The sequence below is a fragment of the Eucyclogobius newberryi genome, unplaced genomic scaffold (genome assembly GCF_026437365.1).
Source record: "Eucyclogobius newberryi isolate DKJ021-1_F unplaced genomic scaffold, fEucNew1.0.hap1 SCAF_12, whole genome shotgun sequence".
Taxonomy (NCBI): Eukaryota; Metazoa; Chordata; class Actinopteri; order Gobiiformes; family Gobiidae; genus Eucyclogobius; species Eucyclogobius newberryi.
This window is the reverse complement of record NW_027315746.1, coordinates 20,512,702-20,534,372: the sequence shown is the minus strand read 5'-3', so window position 1 is coordinate 20,534,372 and position 21,671 is coordinate 20,512,702. Positions and strand designations below refer to the sequence as shown.

Here is a 21,671-nt window from a genome sequence, read left to right as displayed (position 1 = left end):
TGCCGTGTCCTTCTCTGGGTTGGCTGCTTATAAGAGAATAACAACACAAATACATTTAATAAAATACACTGTGTCCCTCTATACAAGGAAAATGTAGGCCAATGTTTGAATAAAACCTCAAATGCAAAAAAAAAATTGAATTCAATTGCAGGTTACGCATTTGGATCTACATTTGTAAAGCACAAACTTCAAACATATACTCATATACTGTACATATACACTGAATTTGAGATGTATTTTTCCAGGGATCTGCTCCTCCAGTTTTTGTGTGTTTCGATGACCACGGGCACTGCTTTCGCCTTCACCTTCCACGCCTTCTCCAGCTCTTCTCTGAGCCTTTGGTATTTCTCCTGTTTTTCCTGATGTAGCCATCATTTGGTATTGCCACGTCAACCACAACGGCTTTCCTCTGCTGTTTATCCACCACCACAATGTCAGGTTGGTTTGCCATTACCATTATGTCAGTCTGTATATAGAAGTCCCACAGGATTTTGGCTCAACATTCTTTACCACCTTTGGAGGTTTTTCCCACTTTAGGGTTCCACATCCCAAATAGTTGTGCATGAATGTATGGTTTTACAGCATAAAATATAGCACCTACTCTCACCTCACCCTCCGCGGGCGGTCTCTATTTCTCCCCCTTCAAGCTCGGGTCCTCTACCAGAAGCCTGGGCATGGGCCTGGGAGCTTGAGGGTTCTTCAGTATCTTTGCTGTTCCTGCACTGCACTTTTCTGGACTGAGATGATGATGTTTTTCCTGGGATCTGCTCAAGCCACTCCTCCAGTTTGGGGATCGCTGCCCCCAGTGCTCCGATCACTACGGGCACCACTGATACCTTCACGCTCCAGGCCTTCTCCAGCTCCTCTCCTTTTTTCCCCTAAAATTAATTCCTTACATCTTGCCGACATCTTGTATATATCAGCCATAATTTACAGCAGTAGGCTTAATATGTTCCAATCATAGACTATATAGTATATCCAGGGTCAAAAGTCAAGTGTTTCTTGCCTGTCTTCCGATCATGCCCAGAAGGCAGACCCAAAAAGTGAGCTAACCTAGAAATGTTTTTCGGTTACCTCTTTTGTTTTAGGTGCCATAACATGCTTTTTTTCACATTTCGTAGTCTATCCTAAGTGTATAATTGATAATAATAAGGGTTGTGCAGCACCCTTAACATAATAGTTAAGAAATATCACCCAGACCTTGGACCCCCTCACCAACCCAGAAATGCAAACGGCTTGGTTTGATATTTGCCCCCACCCTTGCGAAGAGCGATCTGGCTCCCCCGCCCAACCCGTGACGTAGTCGCCCAACCCGTGACGTAGTCTCATGGAGGGGGTGGAGAGGGAGGATGGTGACACATGCTTGCCCTTATGACGCGGTCTTGCCCCACCGCCCGTCAGTTTGGAGATTCGCGGAAAGGAGATAGTCTGTAATATAGCTAAAAACTACGGGAATCAATCAAAAAAACACTCTGGGTACATATATGTAGCACAAATAGCAATGTAAGAAGGTTAAAAGCTCTGAAAAGTCGATTTTGCATGTTATGGGACCTTTAACAAACATTCATTATATTTAAAAGGTGCATTATCACTTTTCAGACCCGGTTCTATCACTGCTGATATGAGCCATAGTTGTATCTGTTTGTCAGGCCCTCTGAAGCTTTGCAAACTACAAGGCTGAGGTTGTGTTGTATTTGCAGTTTATAATGTGTGTACATTGTAAACTGGATGAACTATCGTCAAGCTGGACAGTTGAAATCCATATGTTTTGTGAACACAGCCTCAACTGAGTTTGAAGTGAGCCACATAACAGGCCTGAATTTTTTACTTGAGATGGAGAGAGGCAGATATTTTATATCAATATGCTCATTTTATGGTGGCTGGATAAATGGACCATATCGCTGGATATCATGTGCCTTGATGCCTTTTTCAGACGTTCTTTGTTTTGTATGATTTGGATATGTTGAAATATGATTACATATGCATGTGTGTGTGCATGTGTGTGTGTGTGTGTGTGTGTGTGTGCGTGTGTGTGTGTACGTGTGTGCGTGCGCGCGTGTGTGTGTGTGTGTGTGCGTGTGTGTGTATTATAATTATAAAGTCTTCTTAATTTAATAGGCCTCATCTGGTCTTGGTTTATTCAGTTTATTGAACTTGATCTGGTCCGGTCCTTGTTCGGGCCTGTTTTTAGTGGTGCTTTGAAAGCCAAATATTTTCTGAGGTGGTATAGGCTACTTCATGTGAAATGTTGGTGAACCACAAATTGAAAGACACAATGATACCATGTCAACACACACACATCCAACACAGATGTTAAGCACTATCTGTCAGAGAACAGAATAATGGGAAGTGATGGTAGTGTGCGTGATAACTTCCAAGTGCTTTATTCCGTTTGCAGATAAGAAAGGATTAGTTCAGTTCACTGAGGCTAGAGATGTGATCCTTGTCATCTAAGAGACAGCTGGAGCTTGATGGTGAAATCATTTTGAAACTTCTAACACCATAAGCTCGACCTGCTGCAAGAGTGTATAAGGCCTTGTATGTCAATGTAACTGTAAACCTACATCTCACACTCTTAATCTTAATCCAAATATATTGTGATGTAGGTTGTTTGGCTGAATCCAAGTGCAATCATGGAGTCAAAAGTTTTTGGGATTTGTGGTAGTCTTTTAGTGAGCCTATAGGATTGTCTTATTGGACTGTTAGCCATCTGAAACTAGTCCAGTGATTCAGTGTGATAGTCTAATCTGAAAGTGATGCTCAGTGGAATAGCTGGTGCTTTTTTGGTCCCCGTGGTGCTTTTTTGGTCCCCGTGGCCCCTAGACAAGAGCACACAGGAGTCCCTTTTGCTCCTGGCGTGGTCCCTCACTCTTGGCCCTTGTGGTCAGTGGGCTCCATGGTGTGATCCAGTCGCCCTGGTATGCCGAGGTGCGCATGCCCACTAAGAGGACGCAGCAGCTCCATGTGTGTTGAGGCGCATTATTTGGCAACAGACGCGGCAGTGGGGAGGGCCGAAACAAGAGGATATCCCCTGGATAAAAAAAAATACCCATTTATCGAGGTGAACTGCAGATTACACATTAATTTGTCAACCAGAAGCAAGAAGAGGTGACAAAACGACCAAGTAAGTTGACTGGAAGGAACCTGAAGTTTTGAGTGTGTGGATCGTGGGAAGCCGTATATTCGGCCGCGTCGAGAGAAGCCAGGTCCTCCTCCAGCTCCGTGACGAGAGAGGAGCTGATGGGCTGGGGAAAAGTAACACTTCTCTGTCGAGCCAAAGCGTCAGCTTTAGGAAGGGGAGGGGGGCTTGTACTCACAAAATGTCATGTTTTTGTTGGTCGCTTTCTTACTTTGATGTTTGGACAGAAACAGTGGTTAAAAGGCTGTGATTAGGACGCGCCGCCGCCAGCGGCTCGACGGAGAGCTCAGTCCTTGGCCCAAATTCAATGAGTTCCGAAGCAAAGGTTTTGTCTTTGGAGGATAAAACCAGGTGAACCGTTCAGCTGATTTCTCCCTGTGGCACTTTTATATCTGGCTGTATCTGTATGGTGAAAGTTTGTAGCCAATAGCATATCTTTTCTGAGACTGAACCGTCCCGCACCGCGGGGCGGCGGGAGCCAGGTCACGGATTCGGGCTCGGTTCTTGTCGGGTCGTGGATTATCCTTTAACAACAAATGTGGGCCACTTTTGATATCGACTTAAATCTTGTTGGAGATTGTATTGGCAATACGTAATGAAGACATGCCCAAGATAGATGTATGTTTTTGTTTTGACGTTGAAGCTAATGTTAGCTCGCTAATGACACGCTGAGCTCCTTTTGAGTTTGTGTCAATAATAATAAAGAGCCGGCTGGTTGCCCACGTGTGAGGCGTAGTTTAAGGACCCAGTGGGGTTTGGGTGTTGAATGGGCAGTGTTGGAATACTGAACGCTGCTGTCCATCTCAAAGCCCGTGGCACCAGTGTTGGTGCTATCTGGGAGCTAATCTTCCTACTTCGCTCTGTGACAACCGTAGTCTTCCTCCTCTTAAAGCTGAAGACGCGGAGGCGCGCGGCGCCTGTGGCCCGGACTGGCACCGCACACACTCCTGAGTCCACTCACTACTGCAGAGTCCACTCACTACTGCAGAGTCCACTCACTACTGCAGAGTCCACTCACTACTGCAGAGTCCACTCACTACTGCAGAGACCACTCACTACTGCAGAGTCCACTCACTACTGCAGAGACCACTCACTACTGCAGAGACCACTCACTACTGCAGAGTCCACTCACTACTGCAGAGACCACTCACTACTGCAGAGACCACTCACTACTGCAGAGACCACTCACTACTGCAGAGTCCACTCACTACTGCAGAGTCCACTCACTACTGCAGAGTCCACTCACTACTGCAGAGTCCACTCACTACTGCAGAGACCACTCACTACTGCAGAGTCCACTCACTACTGCAGAGACCACTCACTACTGCAGAGACCACTCACTACTACAGAGTCCACTCACTACTGCAGAGACCACTCACTACTGCAGAGTCCACTCACTACTGCAGAGACCACTCACTACTGCAGAGTCCACTCACTACTGCAGAGACCACTCACTACTGCAGAGTCCACTCACTACTGCAGAGTCCACTCACTACTGCAGAGTCCACTCACTAACTACTGCAGAGTCCACTCACTACTGCAGAGTCCACTCACTACTACAGAGTCCACTCACTACTGCAGAGTCCACTCACTACTGCAGAGACCACTCACTACTGCAGAGTCCACTCACTAACTACTGCAGAGTCCACTCACTACTGCAGAGTCCACTCACTACTACAGAGTCCACTCACTACTACAGAGTCCACTCACTACTGCAGAGTCCACTCACTACTGCAGAGTCCACTCACTACTACAGAGTCCACTCACTACTGCAGAGTCCACTCACTACTGCAGAGTCCACTCACTACTGCAGAGTCCACTCACTACTGCAGAGTCCACTCACTACTGCAGAGACCACTCACTACTGCAGAGTCCACTCACTACTGCAGAGTCCACTCACTACTGCAGAGACCACTCACTACTGCAGAGACCACTCACTACTGCAGAGTCCACTCACTAACTACTGCAGAGTCCACTCACTAACTACTGCAGAGTCCACTCACTAACTACTGCAGAGTCCACTCACTACTACAGAGTCCACTCACTACTACAGAGTCCACTCACTACTACAGAGTCCACTCACTACTGCAGAGTCCACTCACTACTGCAGAGTCCACTCACTACTGCAGAGTCCACTCACTAACTACTGCAGAGTCCACTCACTAACTACTGCAGAGTCCACTCGCTAACTACTGCAGAGTCCACTCACTACTGCAGAGTCCACTCACTACTGCAGAGTCCACTCACTACTGCAGAGTCCACTCACTACTGCAGAGTCCACTCACTACTACAGAGTCCACTCACTACTGCAGAGTCCACTCACTACTGCAGAGTCCACTCACTACTGCAGAGTCCACTCACTACTGCAGAGTCCACTCACTACTGCAGAGTCCACTCACTACTGCAGCCAGTGTTCTTAGTACTTTCTATTTGGAAGGCGAATGCTTAATTAGACAGGAAAGTTTAAGTGTGAAATAGGCAAGGCAAGGCACGTGGAGCCTGGCATATGTGCTGATGCCCTAACCACTCGACCCACACAGAATTCCCAGTAATTTCACAAGTCAAGTTAACGTCAGAACCCCTATAGTTGTGTTGCTTTTAATGGTGGTTGGCAGTCAAGGGAAAAGGTGCATTTACCGCCACCTGTAGTTGTCCATCTTCAGTATGTAAAAGAGCGAGAGAAAGAGAGCAAACCCTCTAGTTTTATAGTTGAGACCATTTGTAATTCTATGGCAGATTTGTTGACATGGTTTATATTAATTAATTAATATCTCTATATCGGACCTATCTCAAAATGAAACACAAACTGACACAAAGTTTAGTGTCTTTATTGTCAGCATAAATTAACAAAACAGAAAGTGGTGCCAAAGATGTGATTGTTAAGTTAAAAAGGATATATGATATAGGGATATAAAAGTCATAATATGAATATGGCAAGTTTATGGAGTTCAAGTGCACTGTTTTCTCATACAATGATATGTTTCAGATATGTTCTGCCCTCTTCCTCAGAAGGGTCACATAGTGTTACACATCTTGTCCACTGAACACAGGTTTCAGCATCATTCTCAGTGCAGTGTCATCTGTTGTTTATATTCATTCTCTGCATTTTACTCATCGTTCAGTGCCGCTGGGGCAACCTATCAGGAGCAGTGAGCAGCTGCACATGCTTGAACACCCGTCTCCAGATCTCTAGGTTAGCTTGGTCAGGATTGCTGTAGCTGGAGAATTCCCTATTGTGCGTGTTTTTGGTTGACACGAGGAGAAACATGCAAACTCCACAAAGAAAGTCCCTGTCAAACCCATGACCCTCTTGCTGTGAAGGGCGAGTGCTAGCCACAGCCTGCTAGGCCCCCTCATTGCTATTTACTGTCCTTAGGGCGTGTTTCTGACACTGTTAATTGCTTTCTTCATCCAGTTTTCTTTTAAAAAATAGTGATAAGGCAAATCACAAACACCTCTTCAGACATTTGCCAACATTCACTGTAAATCACCACAGCCTCTCCGTACCGGACAAGCCCTCATAGCTCTCATGAGCAAAGGCTTTGTGTCCAAGTGGGGGACCGTGTCAGATCCTAAAATACGCCTGGACAGTAGGAAATTAGGCTAATAACGTTAATTAGTATAGCACACTATTAACAACAAACGGGGTCTAAAGTAGAGTTGGGTAGAGTAGCCAAACATTGTACTCAACACATTACTTCAAAAAACATTATTCAAGTAATAGTAGTGGTCCAAGAATTTACCCCTAGACTTGGAGTAAAAAAAGTATTTGGAAAACTATTGCTCAAGTAAGAGTAACTGTCTTGATGTAACATCTGATTTATTATTTGAATTTGATGTAATTATAATGATTACTCACCTCTTGTGAAAGTAAACCGCAGCATTCTCATCCATTTCCTTTTGAATTTGAATGGCACCACTATACATTGCTATTAATCCAGTTTTAGCATTGTTTAAACAAAAAGAAGGCGGTAAAGCTGAAAGTAGATCCTCGTGTGTGTTTGTTTACATTGCGTGGATCAGTTAAGCTGCTGCATGTTTGCTACAGAAAAAACAAAACTACTTCCTGTGTTGTCTTTTTTTCTGATCCATGTTTTGTGAAGTAATAATATTAGTTTCAACTTGCATATACATTAAAAGTATGATGTCTGAAATCTACTCTGAGGACAATTTCTTCAAAACGTTACACGAGTAAATGAAACACATCTCTGGTCTCTGGGGATGTAGTAGAAGAATAATCCTTTCTTTTGAGATAGTGGCTTCTGTTCTCAACATGGCAATACCAGCGAGTGTGTCAAATCACATCGGAGCCATGAATAGGCCCCTCTCACAATAGACCTTTTAAAAATAAAGAAGGCCATAAAAATATCTTTAAACATGTCTGGCCCTATTTATTAGTAAATTGACAAATTAATCAGAATCAAACTATAAGTTGAAAATCTGTATCACATAAGAATACAATATATTTGCTTCATTGTCATCTAAACCACTGGTAAAAAATAAATACATTTAAATTTTAACTGAACTCGACTGAACTGAATACAGTATTGCTTAATATGACCTTATTTTTTAATCAAACAATAGTTACAGAAATTAGCCTACCTGATGCATTTTATACAACTGCACTGCCATTTTCCCTCTAGAAATGAGACATTTCTCTTTATATGGTGCATAAATGCAGACTATTTTCATTTTGTAAAGAAACCACAGCAGAGGAGAAATTTGGACCCATGTGTGCCTAAATTAGATTCATGTAAGAGTACAACTTCAGATGTCTTATATGTGGAAAAATAAAGCTTTAAAAGAATTACCATGACCTTGCACACAGTATCTGAATGCGATTTTAAAATTGGCTGTGACCGCAATAGTCTTGTTGGGTTTAGACATTAAAGTTGCCTTTAACTTAACCACCAGGGGCTATGTATGTATATTTGATGTGTTATTTGTGTAGGACTTTGGATTTGTTTGTGTTATTGTGATTGTGATGTCAGGGGCCTGGAGTGAGGGTGTCCTCTAAAGCGTGTGTTAAGTGCTGGGGGGATGAAATATGAACCAACTGCCATTCACATTCCCGTTACAAAGATAGGGTAAGTGTCCGTGTAAGGTTCAGGAGGTGTGGGGTCTATGTCTGTCTTATTCAAGTCTGCACGGCTTGGGAAAAATATCAAATTCAGATTTTTCTGACAAATATTGAAATTACAATTCGATTTGTCATTTATGTTTTAATATATGATTATTTTCAAAGTTAACATTTTAAAAGCATCTGAGAGGATTGACAAAAATACTGAATTAGGCCTATGAACTGACAAACTATTTCTTTCTGAATACAGTTTTTATGCAGAAAAAGGTTGTATATTATTTTGTCATTTGTAGAGGAAATTATGGAAGTTCAAAAATTGCAGCCTTCGCAATTTGCTAATTGCACCCATTAAAATCATACATGACTTATTTGACTTGCATGACTATCTATATATATATATATATATATATATATATATATATATATATATATATATATATATATATATATATATATATATATAGTTGGTTTGCGATGTGCGATCGAATTGTCCCAAAACGGCATGATTATCCTGAAGTGGTTATTACCTATCTCTGGTTTGTGTAATGGACTTATACAGAAAGAGTGCATGGTAATGGTGGCCCTTGTGTTGTCCAGCATCTCCTTCAGCACCTATAGGGTTAAAACAAGCTTCAGTTACGCTGTCTTCTACACACAACCGGTTTGAACCAGTTCTCAAGCAAAGTGCTTTGTGTGTCCCAGTGAATCCTGGGAAGGGTCATGTCATGTGTCTCTGTGATGTCAGGGAAGAGAACCAAAAAGTGAGATTGCTGTTATCAAATGTTTGGCCATCAAGTATCATCATGACTCTGTGCTGTCAAACGTCAGTGAAACGGAATAGTAGGGAGTACATGTGTGTCAGAGACGAGTCGTCCCAGGTAAATAGGTAATCATTTGTCTTTCTTTTTTTTTTTAACCACTAACATTGTTACCTATAGAACCACACAAACCTCATTGTCGTTTTGATAGGAGTTCACCATAAAATAGGCCCTTTTCCATTAGTCCCTAGTGCTTTACTCTGCTCTTCTTGGCATGATTCAGCCCGACTCAAGCATTTCCACTTGATGTTCACACCTCAGACCCGGTACGTCGAACCCTCTCCCCCTTTGGGCCAAAGTAAGCCAGCATGTACTAAGATTGAACTAAGAAAGTATAATGAGAGAAAAAACACAGACCTGAAGTGGCATTCTGTCTCCTGTAAAGAGCAACGTAATTCTGGCTTTGAGATGCCCCATTGTTCAAAGTGAATATTGCATTGCATTTGTTAAATGTGGTACAGTAGTACAGCTAAATCCAGCTAAAACGCTGACATTGTGTGCACAAACATTTGACTCTATTTTGGAGGCAATCGGACCAAAACGGGAAGGCCAACTTTACACAGGTTGCATAATCCATTCATCCATCCATTTTCTTCCGCTTATCCGGGGCCGGGTCGCGGGGGCAGCAGTCTGAGCAGGGACTCTCAGACTTCCTCTCCCCAGACACTTCCTCCAACTCCTCCGGGGGGATCCCGAGGCGTTCCCAGGCCAGCCGAGAGACATAGTCCCTCCAGCGTGTCTTGGGTCTTGCCCAAGCCACCTCAGCTGGCTCTCCTCGACGTGGAGGAGGATTTGGAGGTTGCATAATCTGCCCCTTCAATCATCAGTCGCTCTCACTCTGTCACCACATTCAAATTAGGCACGAGAAGTTTCATTATCATTTCATAATCTCCAAATTAGAGTTGTCAAGATTATTAGGTTAATCAATAATTGTGATTATTCAAGTCACAATATAATTGTAAGAACCAAAATAATAATAATCGTGACAAGTTTAGAAGCAAAATGAGGTGTTCTTGTTTAATACATAGCCCAAAAAATAGACCGAAATGTAAAGAACTTTATTTTATCTGGCTGTTTTTGTCACATTTAATAGATTGATTTTGTCTTTCAGAAAGTTCACTTTTGTAAAGCCTCTCACAGACTTGAGGAACAGTAACATGTTAGACAACGGGAATTAAAGAAAATGAAAGATTTCACTGTTTGGTCAAAGTCTCAATAATCGTGCATTTTTCTCACGATTATTGTAATATTAAAATTTGATATTAAGATAAGATATTCCTTTATTGTCCCACATGGGGAAATTTCATTGGTGCAACGCAGGTAGATACAGAGGTAGATACAGAAGAACAGATCACTTATAGGAAGTCTGAAAAACACTTTCAGTAGAAGATCTCCTATAAATAAAAACTCCCATAGACAAATAAATAAATAAATACCATTGCATGTGATCCCGACAGTAATTGCACATGAATATGTGTCACGACAGCACATAGATTGCACATGAATTTCACAGTAATTGCACATGAAATTGAATATTGTGTCATCCCTAGTCCAGATGTTGTGATTTCAACAAATCATCTTCTGCATTTCTGTACAGGGGATGTCTGAGGAGGCTATCCACGAGATTCGAAACCAGAAGAGGATGCTTGAGAGAGAAGCCACCTCTACAGAGACCTCAAGTACAGACAATGAACACAAAAAGCCTAAACTGGACCTTTTAGAGCCCACACCACAGACACAAACAAAATCTAGCATCTCTGAATCCCAGGACAGTCTCTGTGAGCTGGACAATGAGCACATAGAGAAGCATCAAGACATCATTGCAAAGACATCGTTATCTTTAGTTTTACCTTTAGACTGGCAATCCGTAAAGAATGAGGAACCGCAGATTTTACAGAGACTGAAAAAGGAGGCCAGCTCGGACAATCGAACTGAATGCATGGACAGCCCAAGTAAGGGGAAGAGAGAAGGCACCACAGATACAAGGACCCGGGTGCGACAAACAGAACCAGAGGCCACTGGTGGAATGTTTGCTGCAGGCGAGGTCGAGGCCACCATAAAAGTTGAAGTGCAAGCTGCTGATCAGCCTGTGGATATGACCAAATGTAAAGGGTAAGAAAATAATGAACTGTAAAAGTAAGAGAGAAATATGCAGGGCATGTGACCCATCTGTGGTCTTTGTTTGCTTATACAGGTGGCTATATGTAACAAGACTTTAGTCTGATTGAAGTCCACTTTAAATGTGGTGTATTGGACATCGTTTGCAGATTGTTTTAGTATTTATGCCTCCGAAGCATTGCAGTGGTGTGAATCAAATATTGGTGATATTGATTCCTACAAGGCGTCACCAGAACTCACATAGAAGCTATGTCCTAACTGGTTTTTGAACGGCCGTAGTCATGTGAGTGACTTCTCTGGAAGAGTAGTAGAGGGGAGATGCCAAAGTGTGCCTAAAACTATACCAACCGCCATAAAACACCAAAGAAGAAGAAGAAGAAGAAATTCCCCCTTGATCAAACATGACTGCATGTCAGAACGAAGTCAGTCAATCAATCGATCAAAATGTATCTGTATAGCACTTTCCAACAGCCAAAAGGTGCTTCACAAAAGCAATAAAAACAAAAGTACAATATAATATTAATAAAATGTCATACATAAAAAAGTTAACTCAACTAAATAGTCCCAAGCTGATAATTGATGATTTGAAATTCAGCTACACTTTTGTTGAACAATGCTCGTTTCTTTTCATTGCTTTCTTGCTTAACAATATAGATGGTTTCACTGTTATAAATTCAGTTTGTTAACTATTATTACAATGGAGTCAGTGGTAGGCTATATGCAGACCTTATTCTTGAAAGAGTGACACCATACATGTTGAAAGGCCGAAAATGTGTAAGCTGAAGCTTGTGTTTATTGTGCTTTGTGGTCATAGTATTATTGTTTTTTTCATGATTAATAAAAAAGCAAAAGGAAACCGAATAAATCACAAATGTAAAATACAATATATAGCCATAAAGTGGAAGCCAAAGTTGCCGTACACGATTTGAGTTGTACAACTTCTGCCTCTTTAGCAGATATACAAATTTAGTATTTGTTCAAAATGTATTTTTATTTAATGATGTTAAGACTTTTTTTAGTAGCCTATTTAGATGAAGATCTTAGATAAAGAGTAATATAGTGTCATAATATATTTAAATTGAATATTTTTTACAACCGTCTGTCCACAATATACAGTTCTAGATGAATGTGAGAGTTGCTTTTCTATATCAAGGCAATCTGAGCCGGTTCCCAGTGCAAATGAATGCATTCCTACCACTAACAAAGCAGTTTTAGTCAAAGGTATGATAGTTTGGGGAAGGCCTTGCAGACATGTTGGTGTCTGTAAACTGATTTTATAATAATATACAATCTGTTATTTATATGTAGCATCAAAGAAGAGACCCGTCCTCCGTCTTCCGAAGACGATGATGTCATCATTCTCTCAGATAATAATTCGTCAAGCTCACCAATGTACGGCCTGAGTCACTTTAATGAGCTGGACACAGAGTTACTAATGGTACGTAGTTTTCAATAATTTGTGTGTTAAGTCTGCTGAAATTGATGTTGTGATCTTTTTGGAGTATAGAAGAGCAGTGCGGAGGAAAGAAGGCACGTCATTAAGCAGCTGAACGAGGAGCTGAGGCTGGAAGAGGCCAAACTGGTTCTTCTAAAAAAACTTAAACAGAGCCAAATACAGAGGGATACTGTTCAAAAGGCAAATTTCTACATTGACTGCGTTTATAGTTTTCACATTCTTAATTGAGTGTAATTTTATTTTGATACTTCAGGCCTCAGGTTTGTCTGGGACCTCGGCTCCTCCTCCTCTCATCCGAGGAACTATAGCAGGCAGTAAAGGCTCACAGCAGGTAAGTGAAAGGATTGTCCTCTTAGTATCATTGCACGTATTGCACTTTCTTCACCTCTTTCATATTGTTTGCAGATTTTTACAGGCCGTAACTCTGGCACTGTTATTCCACCACCACTAGTGCGAGGTGTGCAGCAGATATCAAAACACAGCTCCCAGGTTACCATGCCGCATCTGGTCAGAGGCACACAGGTGAAATGAGAACCCATTATTCAATATCAGGATGTTTTTTATCGGAAAATATGGAGCTCAATAATATCTCCTATTTGTAAGCCTGCCGTGGTTCCAGAAGTAAATTTCCTTTTCATTGTCCACATAGATTTTTTAGAAAAAAATATACATTACGAGTTCAAAGGCACTACAGAGATTATTCAGTTTTGTGGTATGTCCATAAGAATGCTTTTTTGTCCAAAAACACACTTCAAATGTATTATTCTACTCTAATTTGTGTTGTTATTGTTCTTTTTTTTATTTAGTCAACATCGTGCAGGTTATTGAAAATGCATGATACACATGCTGTAAATACGGTCGAGTGTAGCCATGAACCGATTTCCATCCATTTTCGCGCATTCACTCTCAAACTCTTTCATTTATACACCAGCGAACATAAAAGTTAAGTTGCAAGTGTCTTGCCCAAGGACACAATGGTAGTGCTCACTGTTCTGAGCAGTACAGTGCTCTTTACACTGAGCAACTGCTACCCCACTATGGCACCTGATGTTCCCAGCAGTCTCCCATCATGCAGTACTAATAGGACCGAATCTGTTGTGTCTTTGTCCCGCATTTTGTCTAAATGACCCTATGTGATATCTGCCGTTATTGTGGCCCATTTCTGTGTCGCAGCAGCAGCAGCAGCAGCAGCAGCAGCAGCAGCAGCAGCAGCAGCAGCAGCAGCAGCAGCAGATAGCTAGTGGAAATTCAGGCTCAGGCCCCCCTCCACTGCTCCTTGGCCCCAGGACATTGTCCTCAGCCTCCCATGGTCAGCGAGGTTTGGTCCAGTCAGGACTCATCAGAGTGGGCAATAATGTCAGTGCATTGGTAAGTTGTAATTGTTTTAATTAAAATAAAATGGCAATTTTCGACATAATATTTAGGCTTTAATATATTACAATACAAAAAAACGACACAAATCATTCCACTGTTTGAGAACAATGAGGGGTTGATTCCTCGACCACAGCCTTATTCACCTTGTTCCAGAAGTTGCCACACTTTAACTGTGTCCATCTTTCCACTTGTCTTTCTATTTATTTTTGTAACACCCAAGATCACAACAGCAGTTGCCTCGAGAAGTGACTAGACCAAACAAGAGAGAGTTCCTCAGGCTATAACTAACTATAATTATTTAAAGGCGCAATGGAGAATTTTTTTCGGCGATTTGAGAACGCAGGCGGAAGTGTGCATGCGAACTTTCCCGTGCGGACTGATACAACACACACGTGCGTTTGTTTATTAGCGCAACGGATCGCATCGCATCTCTCGTCTCCCGTAGATTTCCGTCTTTTATGAGTTAACTCGAACAGTCTTTCTTCGTCTTCATTTTGTCCCGTACACTGAGGAAACTATATTATGATAGATCAATGCGCTTAGACACGCGGAACCGTGCTGTTCTCGGGGGGCGAGCCTCACGCGGCTGCAGGTGAGCAGTAGGTGCATTTTATGATTGATACGTGGCAGGACTAATCGGCAGTCCACGGCACAAGGAAATAAAACTAAAATTTGGGCCAAAAAATTCGTCCATTCAACCTTTAACTATAATTATCTGGATAATCTGGACAGCCACTTTTATTAAATATATTCAAATTACATTTTGAATGCTGAAGAACTTATCACAAAACTATTAGACAGGAAATCAACAAGGCAATGCTGACTGTTTTTGACACCACCATCCCACTCAATTTTGGGAAGAATGTATTTGAGCCTCAAAACCCCTGCCATGGACATAATGGATGGATATCTGGCAGCTGAGAGGAAGGCCGGCCATAAAAAAATAATTGACAAATTGCGCCGATTGGATCAACATATGCAATATGGGAAATAAATCACTTTTGGACTCGATCTGAAAATAGATATGACAGACAATGGACATAAATAATAAATATAAAATGTATTATTTATTTTATTATCCTGCTCAGGTTTGTTTTTGTTTTTTTATGTTCTAAAAATAATAATAAATAAAAAATAAAGAAGAGAAGTGTTGCTGGATATAGGAGAGCGGTGTACCGGTGGTCCACTCTGTGCAAAGCTGAAGCGTGTGCAAGGGTTACTAGGAGCAGGCAGCGAGACGGCGCTCAGACCCACAGATATCTCAATGCATTGAGTTAGGAGCAGGACTGAAGGCTGATTTCACAGCGGAGCTGCATTTCAGTCAAACATAATTTGTATCAAAACCTTGCTTGATTGAAACGAGCCAATGGCCATATTCGACCCGTGGGCTAAACCAATTGCTTAAAACCTAAAATGCCTCCATCTGATCTGAGCGCTCACTACCTGAACGGCCACACCTGCACCAATCATGAACCAGTGCTTGTGCAGCCTCTGGCAGCTCAGTGAGGGAATTCTGGAGGTTCTGAGTTGAACATGAGGTCTTAAGACACAATTTAATCCTATACTCTTTTATTTTCAAAGGGTTCATCAACTATAAAGAGTTCCTCTTCAGGAAGCGGATTGTCAGTGATGAATGACTCTCCTGCCAGTCGCCAAGCTGCAGCGAAACTTGCCCTGAGGAAACAACTAGAGAAGACGCTCTTAGAGATTCCCCATCCAAAGCCTCTTGCCCCAGAATTTCACTTTCTGCCTTCAGCAGCCAATAATGAATTCATCTATCTAGTTGGACTTGAAGAAGTAGTGCAAAATCTACTTGCCATGTTCCACAAAGGTAAGCAAATGTTTACTAGTAGATTATCTTTGCAAATGTTCTGATAATTAATAATTAATTTAAATAACTCATAATTTAAGTTAAAATGTCTGTCTTTACAAACAGGGAAAACTGACCTTACATCAGCCAGACTTATTGTTCAAGACCCCTTCATTTGCACCCAGTGCAAGACTGACTTCACCTCCCGTTGGAGGCAAGACAAAGCTAAAGGAGGAGTGGTCTTCTGTGAAGACTGCATGTCGTCCAATCAGAAAAAAGCTTTAAAAGCAGAGCACACTAGCAGGCTGAAAGCTGCTTTTGTCAAAGCACTGCAGCAGGAGCAGGAAATAGACCAGTGCATTATTCAGGCCTCATCAACAGTATCCCACAGTAGTTCATCAGCGTCACTGACGGCAGAGCACCTGGTGTCTCAGCAGTTAAAACAAGCTCAGGCAAGAGTATCGTCCATACAGCATCGTCACCAGTCAAATCGAGGAGTCAACCTGGTTCATCATCACTCCCTCAAGCAGGTGAAGGTAATACAACAAACATTTGATATTTGCAAAGTTAGCAGTATTTAGCATGTTTCCACCTTTTTGCAGAGCTCACACGGGCAGCTGTCCCATGGCAGTGTGAGAGGAGTTTCCCACTCTTTCTCGTCGTCCTCTCAGCTCCAGAGTGCAGTTGCGGCTGCAGCTTTGGTCAGCAGGCCAGGTAAGCAGTCCCAGGTTTCTCGACAGTCTGTCCAGAGTACAAAGGTGAGCTGCAGTGGAATCAGCGGCAGCAAGAAATTCAGCGGTTGTAGTGCATCATCCACAGGATGGAAGAAGCAAAGCAACAGGTAGACGTAACCACTGCTGTGGCTGTCAATCTCTTGTCCAAGAGCTATCCTCATTGGTCGAGTGGTACTCTTGACTATAGAAATGTTTCACTCAATTTGTACATTGGGACACGTAATATATTTATAAATATATATAATACGTATATAATATAATATGTGTATGTATATAACATAGTATGTGTGTGTGTGTGTGTGTGTATATGTGTATATGTGTATGTATATATATATATACTTCTCATATCATTACTGATAAAAGCGTGGTACAATTTTACATTTATATCAAAGTTGTTTCTTAATATATTTGATTTATTTAAGAAAAAGGAGAACAATGCATATTATTAAATTAAAACTAATATATATACCAGATTATAGCCTTCATCAAAACATACCTGGGTTTTCATTAAGGCGCGTTGAAGTAATTCTCTACTTTCTGCTGCTGTCTCTGTAACTTTTCATCCAATCACAGATCCATGTCCTGATGAATAAATACCGGTACATGAAAAATAAAATGAAATGAGTATAACTTTGAAGAGATACTATATCTGATATCTGAACCAGGACAATGGAAAAGACCATTGCATAGATGGAGGTATCAATAAACATGAGGGCACATGAGTGTTCTTGGAGACCCATACGGCTGCTTAATTTGCTTTTAACTAAAAACAAAAAGCAATGAGGCAATGGGATTGGTGCAGTTGCCCACTGTTTGTATTGTAGTGTACACACTGAATGTGGTGAGCATCTTGGATACACTGGTTACTCTTTTCACTTTCAATGATTGTTACACACGGGTCTTGTGTGTTCACAGGGGTAACGATGGCCTATGTAAACCCAAGCCTGACTGGCCATAAGACGCCAGCATCTGTGGATGCACGTCAGAGGGAGTACCTGCTGGACATGATCCCCTCTCGATCATCCATCTCTCAAACAGCCAATACATGGAAATAATGTAGAAATGCTCTGTACTGTCAATTAGAGAGATTAATACAGAAACTTTTTTTTTTCCTCTCCCTGTGTTAAGTTGTTATAAGTTATGTTAGCTTCACTTTTTGAATACTGCACAAAAAACACTTTTTGGACAGTGGCAACAAATACTTGAAGGGCTTCACTGGAGAACCTCCAGATTGGGTCTTTAAGTGACCATATTGGTATCCATGTGTACACTTTTGAGAAAAAGTACTGATTTTGAGTGTGTATAGTATACCCTTTTTCTACCATGTGATAAATTATCGAGGATTTTGCTTGTGTTAAACAAAAAAGTTTAATGTTTTAATAAACCAAGTTACCAGAGTTGTAAAATGTTCAGCCAGGGAGTTCAATTTAATTTTGTTGGATATGCACAGCAAACTATTTTCTTTTTACCAAGAGGTTGAAAGACTTTTGGCTTCCACAAATGAGAATATTTTTTTTTTTTTACTTTAACAGCATGCAGATCCACTTTATTTTATTTTTTTCCAATGTTGACATTGTAACATTATTTTGCTTGTGAGCATATGCATAAGCAGCCCCCAGGGCACAGATTAACATTTCCTGGTATGAGGATTCCAGAAACCATGTCACCATTACATTTTTGTCACTGCGGAATATGTTCAAACTTTTGTTACATTTTATGTTGTTCGTTTTCCTAGCCCCATAATAAATAAATAAAAATTATAAACACTTGATATTCACATTTTTTCCTCACAGAATGTTATACTTAAACACAAACTTTAAACTGTCCAATCCCATTCCGTCTTTCTGGTTGGGCAGAGCAGTACAGAATCATCACCACTGTATATTGTCAGATCATTTCCTAATTACCTTTCAGTTTATTCTTAAAAGTCATCCAGTCCCACAAAATAAAGTTATAATGAAAAGAACAATATCTGAAAAATCTATCTCAAAATTCAAAGAAATAATAGAGCCAATATTCAGTGACATGTCATGTGATCCTGCTGAGAACAGCTTTAGTCCCAGTATAAGTCATCAATGTGTCGACTTGACCATGAATTCTCTGAAGTCTGCTCTTGACGTTGTAGCGTCGTTAAAACAAATCAAATCAAATCAATTTATTTTTGTAAGGCCCAAAATCACAACAACAGTTGCCTCTGAGGGCCACAGGGAGAAATGAATCAACAATGTCAGAAGGTCATTAGGCCAAAGCGCGCCTCCCCATGGTACAACCAAGAACTGCGTTCACATAAACAAAGTTAGAAAGTTAGAGGGATTATTTCGTCGCTCCCACACAGAAGAATCCCTAAAAGCATGGAAAAGTTGCCTGCTGTCCTATACGCAGGCTCTGCCTAAGGCCCAAACCAGATATTATTCAAATCTAATAGAAGTCAACAAAAGTAACACTGAATTCCTTTTCAGCACTGTAGCTAGGCTAACAAACTGTCACAGTGCAGTAGAGCCCTCAATCCCAGCTACACTTAGCTCTGATGATTTCCTCCTATTTTTTAACAATAAAATAAAAACAATCAGAGATAAATTAGATGAAATTACCCCCGCTATTAGCCCTGAACTAGCCCAAGCTGTAAATCTAACGTCCCATATAAATCCACCTGTAAACCTAGAAAGGTTCACAGCTGTTGATCAAGCAGAGATAACTTCAGCCATTATGTCCTCTAAAAGCTCAACTTGTGTCCTAGACCCCATTCCAAGCAGACTCCTCAAAGACATTCTTCCCCTAATTATAGACCCTATTCTTAATATAATAACTACTTCACTCGAAAGTGGCTATGTTCCACAGTCCTTCAAACATGCAGTCATTAAACCTCTTCTGAAAAAGCCTAATCTAGATCCCGACCTATTGGTAAACTACAGACCTATTTCAAATCTTCCCTTCGTCTCTAAAATCCTTGAAAAAGTTGTAGTAAAACAGCTTTGTCGCCACCTGCAGGACAATAACTTATTTGAAGTTTTCCAGTCAGGGTTCAGAGCCCACCACAGCACTGAAACTGCACTAGTTAAAGTCACAAATGATTTGTTATTAGCCGCTGACGATGGACTGGTCTCAATCCTGGTTCTGTTGGACCTCAGCGCAGCGTTTGACACCATCGACCACAACATTCTACTGCAGAGGTTAGAATGTGATGTAGGTGTTGGAGGAACAGCCCTCAGCTGGTTTAAATCCTATTTATCTGATAGGTACCAATTTGTTAATGTAAACCAGAGCTCCTCACCAAGCTCTAAAGTAATCTACGGTGTGCCACAGGGTTCGGTACTCGGTCCAATTCTGTTTACTCTTTATATGCTGCCATTAGGCAACATTATCAGAAAGCATGGCATTAACTTCCACTGCTATGCAGACGACACTCAGCTGTATTTATCAATGAAACCTGATCAGAGCGATCAAGTAGACAGACTTAGTACTTGTGTGAAGGAGATAAAAACCTGGATGAAACTAAACTACCTGCTTCTTAACCCTGAAAAAACCGAGGTCATTGTGCTTGGCCCTAAGCATCTACGAGACTCTCTATCTGAGCAGATAGTCACACTGGACAATGTTAGTGTAGCCTCTAGTTCTACTGTAAGAAACCTTGGAGTCTTATTTGACCAGGAGCTCTCATTTAAAGCTCATATAAATCAAGCTTGTAAAACAGCCTATTTCCATTTGCGCAACATAGCCAAAATCAGAAGAATCCTGCCTAAAAGTGATGCCGAAAAACTTATCCATGCATTTGTAACGACTAGATTAGACTACTGTAACTCCCTGCTTGCAGCGTGTCCTAAAAGCTCCATAAAAGCTTTCAACTGGTTCAAAATGCAGCAGCAAGATTACTAACAGGAACAAAAAGAAGAGAGCACATTACGCCAGTGCTGAAGTCTCTTCACTGGCTCCCCGTCGAGTTTAGAATCAAATTTAAAATTCTACTCTTGACCTACAAAGCCATAAATGACATGGCCCCATCTTACCTCAAAGATGCTATAGAACCATATCATCCAAACAGAGCTCTTCGCTCTCAGAATGCCGGCCTTCTGGTGGTGCCAAGAGTCTCTAAAAGTACTGTAGGAGGTAGAGCGTTTAGCTACCAAGCTCCTGTGTTATGGAATCAGCTCCCGACCCATGTTAAATATGCTGACACAGTCTCTTCATTTAAGTCCAGGCTTAAAACGTTCCTCTTCGAAATCGCTTATGGTCAGACTAGTTAGGAACAGAAACATAAACCCACAGCTTTAGCTACGCTGCCCTAGGAGTAACTATGCTGGGGGAAGTATGACAGCTTGAGCACTATCCTCTTCTTCTTCTGACTACTTATGCTATCAAACAATATTTATTTTTTGATTCCACTTGCAAACTGTTCACCGCCTTCTTTTTCTTTCTCTCACTCCTGAGGACCTGTGGACCCAGATGTCCCTCTCCTGGTTAAGTGGTCCCTGCCCTGTGTGGACGGTCCCTCATCTGCCTGAAGAGTGGGTCCAGCTCGCCTCAGTCGGTCCCTCATCTGCCTGAAGAGTGGCTCCAGCTCGCCTCAGTCGGTCCCTCATCTGCCTGAAGAGTGGCTCCAGTTCACCTCAGTCGGTCCCTCATCTGCCTGAAGAGTGGGTCCAGTTCGACTCAGTCGGTCCCTCATCTGCCTGAAGAGTGGGTCCAGCTCCAGTCTCCTCGTGTCCGTCTGTCCGTCTGTGAGAGTCGGATCTCTCCTTCACTGGAACTCCTCCAGGTTTCTACACTTTTTTCCCAAAGAGGGGTTTTTTTGTAGTTTTTCCTGGCCGAGAAGGAGAGTCTAAGGACAGAGGACCCTGGGACATCGTCCCTCGCCACCACAGACATTGGTGATTCATTTCTCCCTGTGGCCCTCAGAGACAACTGTTGTTGTGATTTTGGGCCTTACAAAAATAAATTGATTTGACCACTGTGAGGCGCTGTTGCACGGGGAGCGGCTCGTAATCAAAGCATGAAGGGTCTTTCCAGTGAGCGGAACAGGATAGGCATCATGGATCTGTTAGTTAAAACATTGGCACGCTTCATTTATTTTTCCTGGCCTCGATAACTCAATTTTCCGCAGGAAATTGGTGAGGAAGTCACAGGACAGTGTGGAGAGAAGAGCCA

At 41.7% G+C, this 21,671-nt stretch overlaps 1 protein-coding gene across 1 annotated transcript; it reads left to right on the top strand.

The window, feature by feature from the left end:
* Positions 1–2,944: 2,944 nt before the first annotated feature.
* On the top strand, positions 2,945–17,784 carry LOC140356420 (transcriptional repressor p66 alpha-like). Its single transcript, XM_072441326.1, has 12 exons — positions 2,945–3,124; positions 10,635–11,149; positions 12,464–12,593; positions 12,663–12,791; positions 12,865–12,942; positions 13,017–13,133; positions 13,809–13,979; positions 15,567–15,816; positions 15,922–16,325; positions 16,398–16,636; positions 17,307–17,311; positions 17,442–17,784. The coding sequence occupies exons 2-12, from the start codon at positions 10,638–10,640 to the stop codon at positions 17,582–17,584; spliced, it is 2,178 nt and encodes a 725-aa protein (XP_072297427.1). The 5' UTR covers positions 2,945–3,124; positions 10,635–10,637; the 3' UTR covers positions 17,585–17,784.
* Positions 17,785–21,671: the final 3,887 nt, after the last annotated feature.